General features: G+C 36.7%; 1 protein-coding gene across 14 annotated transcripts in view; it reads right to left on the bottom strand.

The window, feature by feature from the left end:
* The window catches only part of CAPRIN2 (caprin family member 2), a 47964-nt gene that overhangs the window by 9934 nt on the left and 19358 nt on the right, over window positions 1–18672 (bottom strand). For 11 of the 14 annotated variants that reach the window (XM_059402716.1, XM_059402715.1, XM_059402717.1 and 8 more), the window contains exons 5-14: window positions 17053–17291; window positions 15410–15492; window positions 13518–13685; window positions 12369–12412; window positions 10804–11478; window positions 8246–8368; window positions 6790–6871; window positions 5542–5597; window positions 2368–2472; window positions 124–270 (exon numbers count right to left, since the gene is read on the bottom strand). In XM_059402716.1, coding sequence (XP_059258699.1) covers window positions 124–270; window positions 2368–2472; window positions 5542–5597; window positions 6790–6871; window positions 8246–8368; window positions 10804–11478; window positions 12369–12412; window positions 13518–13685; window positions 15410–15492; window positions 17053–17291 — 1722 coding nt within the window. The remainder of the gene's footprint in view (window positions 1–123; window positions 271–2367; window positions 2473–5541; window positions 5598–6789; window positions 6872–8245; window positions 8369–10803; window positions 11479–12368; window positions 12413–13517; window positions 13686–15409; window positions 15493–17052; window positions 17292–18672) is intronic. The other 3 variants (XM_059402718.1, XM_059402713.1, XM_059402712.1) reach the window with 2 other exon arrangements.

Here is an 18672-nt window from a genome sequence, read left to right as displayed (position 1 = left end):
AGTAAGAGTAATACAAAGGCCAAGTTCTTCACATACTGAGTACCCAGTAATGGATGTAAGAGAAACAATGCCTTTTTTAACAGGAATAATGAACTGCAGTCAACATTCACATTTCATACTCACTGTCTGCATGGCTTGAAAGGGCGCTGTGTTAATGGTTACTGAACTACTACTTGCTGGAGGTGACTGGAAGCCCTGTTCAGAGCCCTTTGACATGGGAGGATTTGGAGAAGCTAGTGAAGACGGTTGCTTGCTTGGGGGCACTGCTGCCTAGGGAGAAAAAATGCAGCATCAGCCAATCACCTGCCACATAACAAGCAGTTAACTTACGCTAAACCCCAGACTGGCACAAGTCAGCAAGTTTTATAGGATGACATTTGGACACAGGAATGCAGAAGAATAGCTTTGCTTACAATTTCAAATCCCAACTGCTGAGGATGCACACCAGCATTTGCTTTCCACAGCTTGCTGACTAGGTGAACAAGTCTTACTATTAATCAGTCTAACAAATGAGGTGCTCAACTTTTTATGACTACTTAGTCCTTTCCAAACCCTGAAATGGTATTTTCCAGCTAAGAATCGAATATTACTTCAAATCTATAGAAGAATTAAGAAAAATCTTAGGTTAGTTGCTTAGTCAGTGTTAATTTTTCTTGATTTTGAAGTCTTGTTCCTAAATCTCTAAGTCAGATGTCTAAAAAAGAAAACCAAACCTGACCTAACTTAAATAATCCTTGCCTATAGTAATAAGCAAGTCCTTGATATAACAGACTACAAATCCAAAGGCTTAAAAAGATTACCAAAATCCAACCCCAATCAGATTATGAAGCAGAGAGCTGTGACTCACTTGGTCACACTTTCCTCTTAACATGAGGAACCAAGTAATTTTAATTTAGACCAAGTCTGCACAATAAAACTTAATATGTATCTGTATTTTCTTATATTCTATAATGAGCACATTCTCTTGTGTAATGTTTAACCAAAAATAGTAAAACCAAAGAGTTGCTAAATTAATCCAAAAAAATCATGGTATCTTGCTATATCTACTTCAAGGTTTTGTTCAAACTTAGCAAAAACGATCACTTTAGAATTGAAAGCACAAACTTGATATAGTTGACCCCTGCAAAATACAGGTGTTAGGAGTGCTGACCACCCCCCCACCACAGTCAAATCTGCATAGAACTTTTGACTCCCCAAAAACTTAACTATTAATAGCCTACAGTGACAGGCAGCCTTACCAGTAACATAAAAAGTCTATTAATACATATTTTGTAAGTTGTATGTTTTATATACTGTGTTCTTATAATAAGGTAATCTAGAGAAAAATGTCAAGAAAATCATAAGGCCCATCAAGTGATGAATGGGTAAAGAAAATGTGTTATGCAGTTATGTGTGCATGCACCACACACACACACACACACACACACACACACAATGAAATACTATTCAGCCATAAAAAAGGAATGAAATCTTGCTATTTCCAACAACATGGATGTAGCTAGAGAGTGTAATGCCAAGCAAAATAAGTTGACCAGAGATGACCAATGCCATGTGATTTCATTCACATGTGGAATTTAAGTAACAAAACAAACGGGCAAGGGTGGAGGAAAAAAAGAGCAATAAACCATAAACAGACTCTTAATCGTAGAGAACAAACTGATGGTTACCAGAGGGGAGGGAGTGGGGAGATGGGTTGAGTGAGAGATGGGTATTTAGGAGGGCACTTACTGTGTTAAGTACCAAGTGATTTAAGGAAGTGCTGAATCACTAAATTGTACACTGTATGTTAACTAATTGAAATTTAAAACTTTAAAAAAAGAAAAACATAAGGAAAATACATTTCCAATACTATACCGTATTCATTTAAAAAAAAAAAAAAACATGTTACAAGTGGACTTGCGCAGTCCAAGCCCATGTTGTTGAAGGGTCAACTGTACTATCAAAATGCTCCTGAGAAAATTACCCAAAAAGAGAATATAACTCTTTCCAACTGAGGCAGTGCTAATACTAACACTAGAAACTTACTGAGCCTTCAGTAACAGTAGATTTTCCACTAAGGATTCCTTCGATATAAATAGTGAGAAACTTGATTAATCCTACCTAGAACTTTTCACCTTTTTTGACATCAGCAATTCAGACATATTTATTTTATCTGATAAGGCAATCACTATTAAGTCTATTTATATGGCAAAGTCACAACAAAGTTACCTGTATAAGCTCCAAAACCACAACATCTACAGAAAGCAATACATGAGTAAAGTATAAATGTTAAATCATTCAACTGACTGTGCTTGCGATGCATAAGGTAAGCTGGTTCTGCTATTCTTTAAGAAAGAAAAAGAAATTAAACAATTGGTCTCTTATTACCTCAGGAGTCTCTGAGGTCATAAATTCTGTTTCAGATCCCGAAGAAGCCTGATCGGTAGCAACCAAGCAAGCATTTGAGCTACAAGTAACTGAAGAAGCAGCAGCCTAGACACAGGAAAATACAGTAAGACATTATAAAACACATGTTTTGTTCACTTCTTACTTCTTGGGCCTTAGGCTTCCTGTTACTCTTATCAAGCACTCACTAGTGCCAAATACTATACCAAACACTTTATACATACTAACATACTGAATCCTAACAATAACCCTGTGAGGTCGAAACAACTATCCCTATTGACAAAAAGGAAGAGGCAAAGAAAGGTTAGATAATTTACCCAAGATCACACGAAAATTAACTGTTAGAGCTAAGAGTTAAACCCAAGAAGTTAGCTAAACTGCCTTTCCAGGGCTGGTCACCAAAGCTACACATCTAATCCCATCCTCACTGGTCAAGATTCTTGGCCCTGGAAACCTGGGCCAGATTTTCCGTCTGGCACTCAACAGCAGTTCACCAGAAGCAGCTCAGCGTACATGCAACACTCCAGGCACCGCTCTGCCAGGGATCTTACTAACTATGCTTTCACTCAGTGCTTCCAATGTCTTAAAGAGACAGGTAGAAGTACAAATAGAAAGGATACATAAAGCACAGTGGCATCAAAATTCTAACAAAAAATTAAAGCTATTATTAAAAATTAAATATTTGTGAAACAAAAATTAAAGCTAATATTTATAAAACAAAAATTGAGAGCACAGCAGAACTACGGTTTTGACAACTACCACCAATAAAAATCTGAAGTAAGGGGCGCCTGGGTGGCTCAGGTTAAAGCCTCTGCCTTCGGCACAGGTCATGATCCCAGTGTCCTGGAATGGAGCCCCATATCTCGTATCCCAGTGTCCTGGAATGGAGCCCCATATCTCATATCCCAGTGTCCTGGAATGGAGCCCCATATCTCTGCTGAGCAGAGAGCCTGCTTCCTCCTCTCCTTCTGCCTGCCTCCCTGCCTACTTGTGACCTCTGTCTTTCAAATAAATAAATAAAAATCTTAAAAAAAAAAAAACCTGAAGTGGCTAGAAAAGAATTCGTCGCACAAAGATAATAGAACATAACATAGATCTATAAAACTCTAGCAATTGCAGTCTGAAGTATCAATGAATCTACTCCTTTTATCTAAATGCTTTGAGATGTGACCCTCAAAAGCCCAAGTAACATAATTGGGTACACTGGAAACTAATGAATGGCTATCAAATATCTGGAGCAGTTATGTATCAGTGACCTTCTAGAGGTGGTCACCAGAAAAGCCACTTCCTGGGAAGGAAATGGAGACCAACTTTAAAAAGGTCTTAAGAAAAATCATTTTTAAATCCTTTGAACACTTTATATACCTAAATAAATAAGAATAATTTAGATCTGACCAAAATATTAGAATTATTATGAGGCTATAGTGTTTCTAAAATTAGGCCTTTCTTCTGGCCCTCTCATTAAAGTAACAAGAATTGGGCCTGGCTATCGTGGGGACATAACTCTCTCTTGCCCGAGAGAGTTGTTAAGGCAACTCGAGGCACTTGATACTTAAGCTGTTCAATTTTAGTTAAAAGATTCACTTAACAACAAAATAGAGACACATTCTTCACATCAGTACTATTCAGAAGTTATGGTAGTTCAGGGCACCTGGGTGGCTCAGTCGGTTAAGTGGCTGCCTTCAGCTCGGGTCATGATCTCGGGCTCCTGAGATCGAGCCCCACATTGGGCTCCCTGCTCAGCGGGAAGCCTGCTTCTCCCTCTTCCTCTGCCTGCTGCTCTGCCTACTTGTACTCTCTATCTCTGTGTCAAATAAATTTTTAAAACTTTAAAAAAAAGAAAAAAAAGTTATGGTAGTTCTTGCTTACAAATTATTGTTAAGCAGACCAGCTGAAGGTAGTTTTAGATTAGTGAGTAAACGTGACCTGGAGACCAGTGGTTCCCAAAAAATGGATGTGCAGGGGCACCTGGGTGTCTCAGTGGGTTAAAGTCTCTGCCTTCGACTCAGGTCATGATCTCGGGGTCCTGGGATTGAGCCCCACATCGGGCTCTCTACTCAGTGGGGAGCCTGCTTCCTCCTCTCTCTCTGCCTGCCTCTCCGCCTACTTGTGATCTCTCTCGCTCGCTCTCTCTGTGAAATAAATAAATAAATAATCTTTAAAAAAAAAAAATGGATGTGCAGATTCACCCAGGAAGCCTATTACCAATACAGATGACTAAATACACCCCTGGAAATTCTGATCTGACAGGTCAAGGGCTTCTGATGCAGCCACCCAGAGCCCTGCCCCTGAGAACTGCTAAACAAGACCAGTGGCTTTTCAAAAAAATTTACCTTGTCAAAATGAAAGCCTCGTGTAGAACCTAACAGCTAAAACAAGATAAAATGGAACACTCAAAGCAATCAGTGAGGTGAGGGACTCAACTCAACAAATGCATTTTGAAAGCTGAGCCACACCTTATCAAACTAAATATAAACCACTGTAAACAAATGGTATTTACTCAGAAATTTCTGGACAGGAAGGCAACAACTGTTGAGCCATCTGGTCAAAATATTTAACCTGTCAGAGCTGTTACTGTTAAGAAAATTGCCATAAGGTTTTCAGACGGATCATGAGAAGTTTGTTTGTTTTTCTTTTTGTTTTTCTTTCTTTTTTTTTTTTTTTAAAGTAATAAGCAGAAAAGCAGCAAACCTCAAACTCACTAATGATGGAAATGCAATGTGGCATCAGGGATCTCAAAGATCTGGTCCCTCAGGTTAACTCGTATGTATGGAGGGAGGTGGGAGATTAGCTAACCATGGGTTAATCAAAATGAGTAACTTTCTTTAGACCCTTTACAAGCTGCTATAATAAGTGACTTAGGGAGCTCAATGGCAAAGAAAGATTCCCAAACAAAGAACCTCTGTATTCTTCAGACTTGCTTTTTCCTTACTAGAATCAGCTAGCCTTCTCTTTTCTAACAGATATCTTCTTCCCCATGGTCGTTAGGTAACCTTTCGAGTACTAGCTGTACTTAATCTAAAAAACTAGACATCCCTAGAACATTATTTTCAATAATTTAGTAAAGTATATTAGAAAACAGCAAGTCTAATCATTCTTATCCAACCAAGAGTTTCTTCCCTGAATAGCCAAAAAAGATTACTTTAGAGAAGTTACCTGTAACGGCTCTTGAAGAAAATCACTTTGACTGGATAGATTTTGTTCTGTAGATGCTGCGAAGAGTGAAATCAACAGTAAACTACTGAGGAGAAAAGTTTATGCATATCAACTGAGTGGAAACAAAAGTTATCACTTTACAAAAAAAGCAGTGATGGAAGAACTAGATCCCAAATTCACCATGAATTTTCTATTAAGAGTTTTAAAAAGTCAGAGGATCAGTGATCAGCCCCTTCTATAATATATAATGATGCTTTAAGATTAGAGGGGCAAAAGCAGCATTCCAAGTCTCCCAAAAGAACTATTACTCTAAAAAATAACTAGTAATAGTAATCTGGAAGATAAAATCTGAGCTATCATGAATAGAAATCAACTACTTACAGTCCAGTTCCAAGTTTCAAAATAAGTCTTAGCTGAGTCACAGATCTTTGAGATTTTTTTCTCTTTGATCATGTATATTAGTATAATTTTCAATTATACAGTTTTGGTTTAGTTTCTTCTTGTTAATGTCCATCACTTTTGTTAATTACTCTCTACTCTCCTTACTTCACCCATGAATTATTATACTAATCTTCTAGTTGGTGTCTGCTCCTCACTACAAACTGGACTATGGCTTTAAATACCTCATTCCTCCCCTGAGATAAATGAGTGTAGAGCAAGAAGTCTAAAGTTTGTACAACAGATCAGATTCGATTCTAAGCTGCATCATTAGTTATTGTGTTAATTAATGTACCAAATGTGAGGTAATTTCACTCATAATGAGGACTGAAAATTTTCCACACTAGATTTACAGAGTGGAAAGGACTCCAGTCACTTCAGAAAAACATATATTGCAAAAACAGCCATTGCACATCTCCATTCAAACATCTGGAGACTTTCCCTAAAATGCAAACAGAGGGACACCTGCGTTCCAGAGTCTTGGAATCAAGTCCCGCATCAGGCTCCTTGATCAGCAGGGAGCCTGCTTCCCCCTCTTCCTGCCTCTCCCCCCTGTTCATGTTCTCTCTCTCTTACAAATAAATACATCTTAAAAAAAAAAAAAGTATTCTAAAAGATAATAAATGAAATGTAAACAGATCAGATGAGTATACTAATGTCTTAATGGTAATTTACCCTTACATAACTGATGACATCTAGATATTTAGAATAAATTATCACACATAGTCTAATGCTTATAAAATTATTTGTAAAAGAAAACAACTATTAAACCTATGCATGTTTATTCTGAGTATTAGGATGAGTACATACCTACGGGGCTACCTGGAGTAGTTGAAGGCGGCTGTGACGATGGAATTGCACTTGAAGGTTTGTCAAAATCCAGAATAGATTCCTAAAGACAAGATTTTAAACCAATACTAGAAACAATTATTCATTTAAAAGCTAATACCAAGGGGTGCCTGGGTGGCTCAGTGGCTTAAAGCCTCTGCCTTCAGCTCAGGTCATGATCCCAGGGTCTTGGGATCGAGCCCCAAATCGGGCTCTCTGCTTAGCTGGGAGCCTGCTTCCTCCCCTCTCTCTCTCTGCCTGCCTCTCTGCCTACTTGTGATCTCTGTCTGCCAAATAAATTAAAAAAAAAAAAAAAAGCTAATACCATTAAACTATTCATGATGTCATCCATAGCTATTAGCTATAAAGAATCTAGCTAATAACTACCACAAAATGTTAATAACCTAGTCTTCATTAAGAGGAAAAAGAGAGTTTAAAATCTAAAGTAACTGTCAAACCTTAAAATTATGTCAAGTAATTCCAAGGCTTACCTTGGCGGGGGGGGGGGGTGGAGATAGACGAAAACAAAAACCCCCACTTGACCTGAGTTCTTAAACATAAGCATTAATCCTATAACCTCACTTTTATTATGCCCAACCGAGGAGGGTTTAATTATCTTATCTCAACCACTAAACTAGCTCATGCAGTTATTAAACCTTTCCTAATGAGAAACCATTCTCTTCTCCCATCTGCCTATCTTGGTTCTCCCAGAAATGTTTCCAACATTTTGAATACTTAAGCTACACTTGTAGTGATCACCTTAGTTTTTTCCTTTATCTTCACATAACCTACGTAAGTAAGGAATTCCCTCATTTTACAAGTAGAGGGTTATAGGCTAAATACCTTGCCACAGATTTTACAACTAGTAAATAGCAGAACTGAGATTAAACACAGCTCTACTCCAGAATTCAGGATCTTTTTACTACACAAAAATATCTTATTTGTCTACTTCCCTCAGTAATTACCATACTATTCTGAAACTCTGGAAGACTCAGTACAACACAATTTAGCACCTAACTACTGCCATAACACTACAATCTTCTACAACTGGAATAACAACTTCTTGAAGGTGATAAATGTCTTGGGATTTTGTACACACAACAGCACCTACCAGATACCAAGCAGAGCAGGTCCTCACAGTCTGAGTGGAAATTACCAATGATCTACAGCAGAAATTATTTAAGCACTTATACTTTTTAAATGTTTAGTTCATTACTCACAATAAATTTAGGAATAAGAACTCATTTTTCAAAAGACACTGAAACAGTGAAGTAGCCTTCCTGAACTGTGTAAGCTAGGAAGCGGCAGAGCTTCCTAGGATTCACCCATATTCTGAACACCAAAATCTATGCTCTTAACAACTTCAATGTAATGCTTGAAATCAGAAACTAGTAGCCCCAGGAATATCATTCAAGATTCATTTAAGAATGACTCATACTTGCATAAAGTTACAAGTTCCTTGAATCTGGGTCATCAAATCCTGCAGTTTTTCTTTCCTCAATACTGGATCCTTTGGAAGGGTCGAGGAAGAACCTACAGGCTGATGCATAGGCTTAGGCACCTACAAAATAAATCCATAATGTGTAAGAGTGAAATTCTCATCCAACATACTAATTCAGTAAACTCAGCTAGCTATCGCTGTGTCTTAATGAAATCAAGACACATAGCAAAATCCATTTATTGGATTTATCTTAGATGAAGAATTTCTCCATAAATGCATTTTCTAAATAGTTAAACCCAACTTTAAACACTTTTTCCTCTTCAGAACACCTTTAATGGCAATATTTCTAAAACACCCTTTTTTAAAGGGAAGACCGAAAATAACAGAACTTCCTTGCCAAAATTTTTTCATTGTAGATAATCAGCTTATGTCCTTTTAAATGCCACTAAGAAGACACATAAATGATTCTTTCCCAGAGGAAAAAATTACTACCACGTTAAATATAAACCCCATTGTTAAACATCTGATTTCAGAAAAATTAAGGTATAAAAATATATACATATACACCCTAAAATTGAGGAAATATGCTATTATATTTTGTTACCAAGTAAGTATATTTTGGGGGGCTACTTATGTTTATAAAGAGGCTAGCCTTTACACTAAATCACTTACAATGCTGTATACCCTGAATTAGACCTAATGCTTGTATAGTTAACTTCCTACAGCTGCCAGTGAGCCTCCCCCTACCAGACCAGCTCTTCACCTTCTAATTCACCAGGAAGTCACACAGCTAAGCCTGTCCAAATCATCATGAAGAGATGTGAAGAGATCCTCTTAGGAGGAAAGTACAAGCTTTAGTGATTAATTTCACATTATCTATCTAGTCTCTTGACCTGGAACTCTATTTTGCCCTTGACTGTATTTATTCATGTTCTAGACAGCTGAGATTGCAAAACAGAGAAACGGTATACTGTACAGAAAAGTGTCCTCTCAGTCACTGAAAGGCCCTGCAACTTCAATATAATGCCATCTGTACCATTAAAAGCAAATTAAATGAGTTTCGGCCTTTCCAACAAAGCACTGATTTTAAATATTACTCAACAAATAGCATAATATTCTGGTATGTAAAGGCTCAGCACTGTAATGGAATGGAATTTTAAATTAGGTTTTTTAATTTTTTAAAAGATTTTATTTATTTATTTGACAGAGAGAGAGAGAGACCACAAGTAGGCAGGGAGGTAGGCAGAGAGAAGGGGAAGCAGCCTCCCCGCTGAGCACAGAGCCCAATGCAGGGCTCGATCCCAGGACCCTGAGATCATGACCTGAGCTGAAGGCAGAGGCTTAACCCTCTGAGCTACCCAGGTGCCCCTATATTAGGTTTTTTATAACAGCTTTACTAAAATACTAAATTGGTTTCTAAAATAAGTTTCTCAAAATAGTTATATCACAATTACTGTTGTGTGATACCTAGTTAATGAAGCAAGACTATCAATCTTCTACAGGGTCAGAAAGAAATTAAAATTGATACTAGCATTTGAAGAAAAGAAGAAAGGCAAGCAAAAGGAGACAACACTAAAATTCTCTTGCCATAAGGTAGGGACAATTTATTTATAAAATTCAATGCTTTGATTTCTCCACATAAATGTTTTTCCTACTGTTAGAAGACCAAAGATTTATCAGAAAGCCTCTGGGTAAAGCGACATGGAAGTGCAGGGAACATTATGAGAAAGAGACCAGAGACGGAAAACACTGGGAAGATGAGAAGTTCATATTTCTTAGCAAGCAAGCTTGAAACAACTTTACATTTCAATAGGAGTAAAGACCTTGTAATTTAATAAACTAAATAGCAGTGCATCCAAGGATTATTCGCTTTAAGTCTTATCTTCCTGAAATGGGTTATTTATCATTAATTGAATAAGGTCTTATATTTGAACTAAATCTCATACTCCAAAATCTAGTTACAGAATACTAAAATCTATAGTTTCCATCTCCAGAAAATTCTCATTTCAAAACAGAAACAAAACTAATTAGGATCCTACCTCACCTTCTGGAATGTCGACAACCACAAAACCACCGAAGAATACAGGCTAATCTGAACGACTGCAAATGAGTGCAAGAGTAACAAGAAAATACAGAAAAGTATAACTTCTGTCAGAAGTCATGTGTGCCAGGCGGAAGATAATGAGTGAAATATAGTTTAAAAAAAAAATAAAGCCCCTCATTCTATGGCATGTTTTTATTTTTCTGACTTGTTTGTATTATGATCTTATCCAAACCATCCACTATTTTTATGTCATACCATGTCGTTAAAATTAGGGCATTCAAACAGTATGTTCTAACTGTGGAAATTTCATCTCAGGTTAGGCTCAAAACACAAACTAGGTCTACTTCCAATTTTCTAGGGAAAACAATAAACTACACATCAAAGAATTAAGTGAAATAATTTATATACTTAACATGGGTCTCATAAAATTTTTTTAAGAGGACTAAAAAAGTATTACAAGTTTTTATTTATGCCTACATTGACCAAAGCAGACTGATAAGAACAAACTCACATCTTTGGGTTCTGTATTAAACTTCCTGGGCAGGAGCTGGTCATTTGGTATGAGGCTTGCTGGAGCTACCCCCCAGGACTTTGGAGAAATCTGTGATTGCGGTGTTAAGGGGTGTTTTTGACTCTCAACATTGTTTTCCCAGGATTTTGAAGTCTCTGGCTGCCTTGAATCCTGGTCTTCACACACGGTAGTGGTCCATGACTTGGTGATGTCCTGGTCATTCTGCACAGAAGGTGTCCACGACTTTGGAGATTGCTTCTTTGGATCCTGTTCTTTCTGCAGCTGAACCGGCCAAGGCTTTGATGTCTCCTGCTTCTTCTGTTCTTCTTGAATATATCCTGTTTTGGATTTAGGAGCTTCTTGCTTCCACTGGCTAGGAGCTGGCTTAGGTTTGGAGACATCCTGCTTCTTCTGCTCTTCCTGCAGAGTGGACCTGAGTTTTGGATCTTGTTTCCTCTGTTCTAAGGAAACTGCAGGCTTTGATACCTCCTGGTGCTTAACAGAAGGCTCCCAGGATTTGAAGGATTCCTGTTTCTTTTCCTGACCATCTGGTTCAGTAAGCATATCCCAACATTTGGGGAGATTTGGTTTTCTAGCATAATCTGCTTCCCAGGATTGCTCTTCATCTTGTTTGCTTGAATAATCTACTTCTGTCATGTAGCGTCTGTTAAGAAACTAGCAGAGAAAAATACGTGCTTGAGTCACAAAATTTGTAAAAGACCTTGAGGGGAACACTGAATTCTGTTAGTATTCCTATGTCCATTGGTCTGAGTCACTATGCTAATGGGAAATTTCCGTCTCTATCATACTTGAAAAGACCATCCTACTTTTTTGTCCATTCCTTTTCTCTCAATTAACAGAAATACCACCTTCAATACTTCAAAAGTAGCAATCTGTACCTGACTCACCTAAAACTAGTAAGAACTATACATCACAGTGCCAAGTTTGCTTGATTCAGGTTCTTTTACCAAGGCTGTTCTGCCTCTGCCAACCTTAGACTATTCTACCTATCTGACTCCCTAAAATGTTAAGGCAGAGGATAGTTCAATTATACACATTTACACTATTTAACCTTAAGTGTTACGTTTCCTGAATTACCAGCCTTTTATTTCTTTTACATCTCAATTGTACTTTGACTCTGACTCTTCCATTCTTTTCAGCTTCCAAAAATTTTAATGTCACTTCAGAAAGAGAACAAATATTCAATTACCAATGTGAGTAAATTCTGACAAATGCAAAATCCTTCTTTAAATTCTAACACAAGGGCCAAGCACAGCAGCTAACACTTGAGCAGTTACTGTGCACCAGGCCAAATTCTAAGCAATTTAGAACTGAACTCCTTTAATCCTCACAGTAACATGAAGCAGACATTATTAGTATCCTCATTTTACATAAGAGGACAACAGACACAGCTGGACTTAACATCTTACCCAAAGTCACTAAGCTAAGTAAGCTGCAAGCTGGTATTCAAGCTTAAGAAATCTAGTGTCAGAGCCTCAGCTCCCAAACATACTATACAAAAGTCTCAAAATCCAAAATCAGCAAATTACCTTTCAGAAACTTACCTCCTGGGGTTGTATCTCTGGCTGTGCAAGTTCCATAAGAGACTCTGGAAAGATAATACTCCCTTGAGTACTAAATAAACCAAATGTTTTAGGCTGATTACAACTATAATCATTCTAGTGACATATTTCAGAAGAGTAAGAGGAAAAGGATAGTACAATGAAATATATTCACAGCAGGAGTAATCCCCACTCTTGCTTGTTGGTCAAAAGCATGTGGTCTGAAGCTAGCTGAAGCTAGTGACTCTCCTTAAAAGCCAATTTTCTAAAGTCAAGTCCCAGCTATAAACTGATTTTTGATTGAAAGTAAGACTATCGAAAAAAAGAAAAAGAAAGAAAGAAAATAAGGCTATCATTTCTTATGCACAAATACAACTCCTTTCAAGTTGAGACTATAGCTCCAAGCCATGGGGTAAAAATTAGTCATCTCAGCTTGAAATACAGGCCTTAAAAGAGCCTCTTATAGGCCCTTAAAGGCCTCCTAAAAGCCAGTTTAAGGATAGAAGGTGGTAAGGGAATGGAGACACTAAAGCATCAGACTTAGTGTTAAGAACTAAGAGAAAATAAACATGAGAAATAATGTGAACCGTGCTAGTAGAGGCTACTGGAAACCTGTCCTGGACTACCTACACAGAATTGGAATTTTCTAAATAAACTGAGTCCCAACAAACAAGAACAAAAGTGACACTGATTCAAAGTATCTCTTCCCCCAAGAAAAGTGGAATTTTGAAAAGTTTATTCCCTTCACTGACTTTGGCACTTTTTTTCCAAATCTGTTAACTTTATTTCTGTTCTCATTCTACTACCATTCTGGATTCTACTATGACATTTTACACAATTTTAAATTGAATTATCTTACTAGCAGTTTAATAAAGAAGTCCATTCAAATTCCATAAAGGCCTCATTTGAAAAGTATATTCTCTTATAACAAAGAATAACCTTATGTTTCTGCTAAGGTTCAATCTGTAAATATGGTAATAAAGCCTATAAACATATTCTAAACCTAAGTTTATCCTGCTGTAAGTAGGTATTTCCATGCATAAGAAATTGACAAATCAAAATAAGGCAATCTTTTTACAATGATTTGACTCATTTTGTGCTAAGTATTAAAAAATGCAACCACTTTAAAGAATTTCTGAGATCACAACAAACCTGACTCTTTGACAGATTCAGTTTTCAATAACTGTTTTTTCTTCTCTGATTTTATTAGCATTTCTTCCTCCAATGATACTTCTTTTTCCTTAGCATTTTTTGGGACTGGGATACTCTCAAAATAGCCTGAGTTCAGCAATTTAGACAGCAGATCTTTCATGTGTTTGTCTAAGAAAGAGTGATTAAGACTTAGTTATCACATAACCTAACAGTTCATGAAAATTATTTGGACAGAAATCCTAATATAATTTTATCCTAGTTACAGTATGCCATAATATCCTACATAGGGGGAATTCAAAGAACTGGTCAGTACCATGAAGAGTAAATATGCAGTACATCTTTGTTTTATGCTGAACCAAAATAAATTTTAAAGATCAGAATTTCAAAGTTCAGCAAGTCACTTAAGTTTCTCTGGGCCTCCATTTCCACCATTTGAAATGGGTTCAAGCATTCTAAGTGTACAGTTTTAACAGATACAACATAGGACGTTACTCCCACCAGAACCAGGATATAAAACATTTTCATCAATTCAAAAGTTCCCTCATGCCCCTTTTATATCAATCCCCTCCACCCACACCCTGGAGAACCACGGACCTGCTATCATTCTAGTTATATCCTTTCTAGAATTCCATATAAATGGAATCATTCACTATGTACTCATTTTTTGGTTTGGCTTCTTTCACTCAGCATAATTACTGAGGTTCACATACATGTTGTTGCATGTATCAACCTTTCATTCCTTTATTACTGAGCACATTCTACTGTATGGACATACCATATTTTGTTTATCAGTTATCAACTGATGTACATCTAGGCTGTATTCAGTCTGGCGCTATCATTAATAAAGCTGATACGAACATTCATGTACAAGTACTTATGTGAATGTACGTTTACAATTCTCTTGGGTACTATGAGTGTAATTGCTTGGTCACATAGTAAGCATTTTATAAGAAACCACCAAACTATGTCTCCCAAAGTTATTCATATCATTTTGCACTGTAACCAAGAAAAAAATTTCTATGATTTAAACTTGGAAGGACTTGGGAATTTTGAATAGTTATACTGCATACTTAGATATTTTTTAAAAGGAAGCAATCACTAGTAACAAAAATTTTTACTCACTTCTAGCATTTTCATTATCCTAAGCTAGTACAAAACTATGTATTTCGGGGTGCCCAGGTGGCTCAGACATTAAGCGTCTGTCCTCAGCTCAGGTCATGATCCCAGCTGGGATGGAGCCTAGCATCAGGCTCTCTGCGCAGCAGGAAGCCAGTTTCTCCCTCCCCATTCTCCCTGCTTGTGTTCCCTCTCTCTCTGTCTCTCTCTGTCAAATAAATAAAATCTTTTAAAAAACAAACAAACAAACAAACCTATGTACTTCATGTCTATTTGTACTTAGTCAATTGGCCAAAGTCTATTAGGAAGCCAAAAGGACTCTTTCTCTCTAAATCATTTCCAGATAGATAGACAACTATGTTTCAATATACCATGTACCCATACCATTTATATTTTCTTAGATCTGGTAGATAAGCCTTACCATTAACAATGTGTGGATTTAAGATTCCTAAATAGAAAAGGTACTACCATGCAAAGAACTGAACCCCAAAATGGTTAAGCCAGCATGAGTCCTTAGCTCTTGTTCCCAAATCATAGTGACTTGCCACTTCAAAACTCTACTTAGATTCCATTCTAGTGAGTGTAATTACAAAATAGCTGCTTTTAAAAGAACTAAACAGAGATCATTCTCCAAATGAAGGAAGTATTGCCTGACATGTAAATTCTAATGGACTGACAGTTTCAGCCCTCAATATCAAAACAAACAACAAAACAGCCCTAAACTTCGAAACAAAGTCTAGTATTTACTGCTTAAGTCCAGATAAGAGAAAACTCACATGTCGTTCCTACCACTGCTTTCTCACTACCTTCCAAAAGGTCCCAAAAGTACAAGGATGACTGCTCCATCTGGTCTTCAACACTGACAAGGAAAAGCAGCAGAAGCACAAAAGTAGCTTTAAAGATACATACATATATATATACACATATATATGGAGCAATACAATTTATACAGTATAGCTCCATCAACAGTCAAGACATTCAATGTTAATTTTGTCTTTTTACTCTCTCAAAATGAAAACGTTCAAATTTTATAGAAGATGACTAAATACCCAGTGAGGGATTTCAGATGTAAACATTTTCCCTTAAAACAAAGTATTTTACCAAATAGAACTATTAAGAAATAGACAAAGCAGAGTTTCTAAGGTTGTCAGTGCAGTGTCATTAATTATCAACCATACATCCTAGATGAAAGAACAGTGGAATAGCAATACTAAGAGCTATATTTGACTTTAAAGACAGCAGTTTAGGGGCACCTTGGTGGCTCAGTGGGTTAAAGCCTCTGTTTTGGGCTCAGGTCATGAACTCAGGGTCCTGGGATCGATCCCTTCAACAGGCTCTCTCAGCAGGGAGCCTGCTTCCCCCTCTCCCTCTCTGCCTGCCTCTCTGCCTACTTGTGATCTCTGTCAAATAAGTAAATAAAATCTTTTGAAAAATAAATAAATAATAAAGACAGCAGTTTATTTTCCAAATTATATTTCACTTACACATATTAAAGTAAGCCACACTTCCTAAATCCATTAAAGTGAAGAGAAGAAAACACCCAAATAGATAAAGATGATGGACTAGATGATCAGAATGGAAATAAAAAAATATATATATATGGTTATATATAGGTTAAAATTAAGTTTTATTGAGTTTTTTCCCCCCAATACAGGACTGATTTCCAGTAACAACTGAAATCTGACTGTGCTTTAGCATGGCCAGCAGGCACAACACAGGAAGGACCTTTATCTAACAAAGCAGAAGCACAGAGATCTATTCATTAGCTGATTTCCTCCATCAAACCAGAAAACAGCAAATGGATAACTATGGGGGAAAAATTGGGTAGCCTCAATTTGCTGACTTTGTCTCTTAAATTATCAGATTTGTTTCTCAGTACTTATTCACAGCATAAGACAACCACCAAATAATTCTCACTTTGAAAGTTTAATGATACTGGCCCAGTTAAATTCCATTTACCTCCACTTAAGTACAGCAGTAGTAAGAAGGCAAAGACTCTCAGGTAATACAAGAGCCCGAGATAATTACAAAAAAAAACAAAAAACAAACAAAAAAAAAACTTTAAGTATAACATATAATCAGTCTTATAATTAATACTTGTACAGAGGCAAACTTGTATCATTTTTTAAATCAAAGTTACAACTGAACAAGCATGTTAGTGAGATCATTCAAACTGAGTTTCCTTCTAGCCTATCAATATCAACCCTGTCACAGTCTGGTCCAGCCAGTGTTTCCCAGGGTAAATGAAATGAATATTTTCTTAATTTCTCTCTCTCAATCTCTCTATACATATATACTATAATACAAACATGTAATTATCTATATGCATATATATGTATAAAACTATAAATATAAAAAATTTTAAAATAGGCTAAAATATCGTATGTTTTCTTTTAGGAAAATATTTTCATTAGCTTACCTCAGACTTTCATTTCTTTCAGGGCAGGTCAGTTTTGAAAATTTAATGAGGTAGTCAAGTTCTTTTAAAGGCAAATACACTGCACCATTCAAGCCCCCTTTGAAATCCTTCTGTACATGTTCCTGTGTCAGGTTCTGTAATACATACTGAACTTGAAGTATAGTACGAAGTTTTTTCTTCTCAGCCTCAAGCTTTAGCATGTGCTCCCTTCTCTGGGCCTTCTTCTGAGCTTTAAGTAGCTGTTAAAACAAATGCTCATTAAAGTTGACAACTTTCTACCACCCCATATTAGTAGTTCACAGTCCACAAAAGTCTAATTCCAAAGGGTTGAGATCAGATGATAAATGACATACACACACACACACACACACAGTGAAACTGCACGTTCATTTAACCCCTTTCCTTTTCAGTTGAGGAAGGGACAGAGTATTAAGTTGGTATGCCTCGGGTAACCAGAGCTGAGAATGTCCAAACATCTCCAAACTCCAGGTTGTATTTAGTACCTCTGACACCACCATGATAAGAAACAAAGTACCTATCACTGATACGCACAATAATCCCAAAATTTAACTTTTCCCTATTTATGTAAATCAAACCTTTTTTAGACGTAGGATTTTAAGAAAATGCTTTGGTTTTCAAGTTTGGGGTTTTTTTAAATTACTCATTCTAGGAAGATATTTCAACTGAAATGGTCAATCTTCAACAATCTGAAGGTGACTAGCCAAAGCATAAGGAATTGAAAACCAAACAAAAATAAAATGTCTTACAAGCATAACGCTAAAACATTCATACCAAATAGTTTTTAGGTTAAACTGAGGTATTTTCATAATAGTTCATCAGTCTGGATGGAGCTGTATTTTTCATTATTTAGCTAACCAAACATATACGGTCAGTTAGCAGAACATAAATTTTCCATCAAACAAATATGTATGCAGACTAAGCAGCACTGAGTCTATACTCTAAAGCTCAGAACCATAATCCCTTAAAGTCTGATATAACACATGGGCCCCAGAAGTCCATAAACTACCAATTAATAAAAAGTATCATCTATTTCCAGTAAGAAACCTAGAAGGTCTTTTCTCCCCAGTTGTTCCTCTAATTGTAGTATTTCCATCATACTAGATATTTTCCAAGTTATGAAGATTAAGAGAACAAACAAAAATCTAAAAGAACATTTTGCCTATATGAGATTAAAGTACTTTGGTATATCATCATATTTAAAACTCTACAGAAGACATGTTCATAAATCCTAACAGATTAAAATGAGAGGAAACCTCAGGGGAAAGATTCATTATGGCATTATTAATTCCTTTCTAGGGGGTATGAAAGTCACTTAATAAATTTAACTTGTGCTACTACCAAGGACAAGAGACAGTAAGTAAAGGTAAAATTCTGAGAATGAGAAATGGACTGGTTGGGATTATGTGAGCTAGGATATTTTCAGGATGGTAAAGGCTCAGAAATGCCTTCTCCAAGACTTCAATATGGACTTACCCCAAAAACATTTACCACAACTACAGGACTCCCCATTTCTGCTTGAGAGGAGGAAAGTGAATAGAGGGGGCAATTCTAGTTCTCCAAGACAGTGGGATTCTTCTGGGAAAATTTCATGATGGTACA

The sequence above is a fragment of the Mustela nigripes genome, chromosome 6, assembly GCF_022355385.1.
Source record: "Mustela nigripes isolate SB6536 chromosome 6, MUSNIG.SB6536, whole genome shotgun sequence".
NCBI classification, from domain to species: Eukaryota; Metazoa; Chordata; class Mammalia; order Carnivora; family Mustelidae; genus Mustela; species Mustela nigripes.
This window is presented reverse-complemented; position numbering and strand designations above follow the sequence as displayed.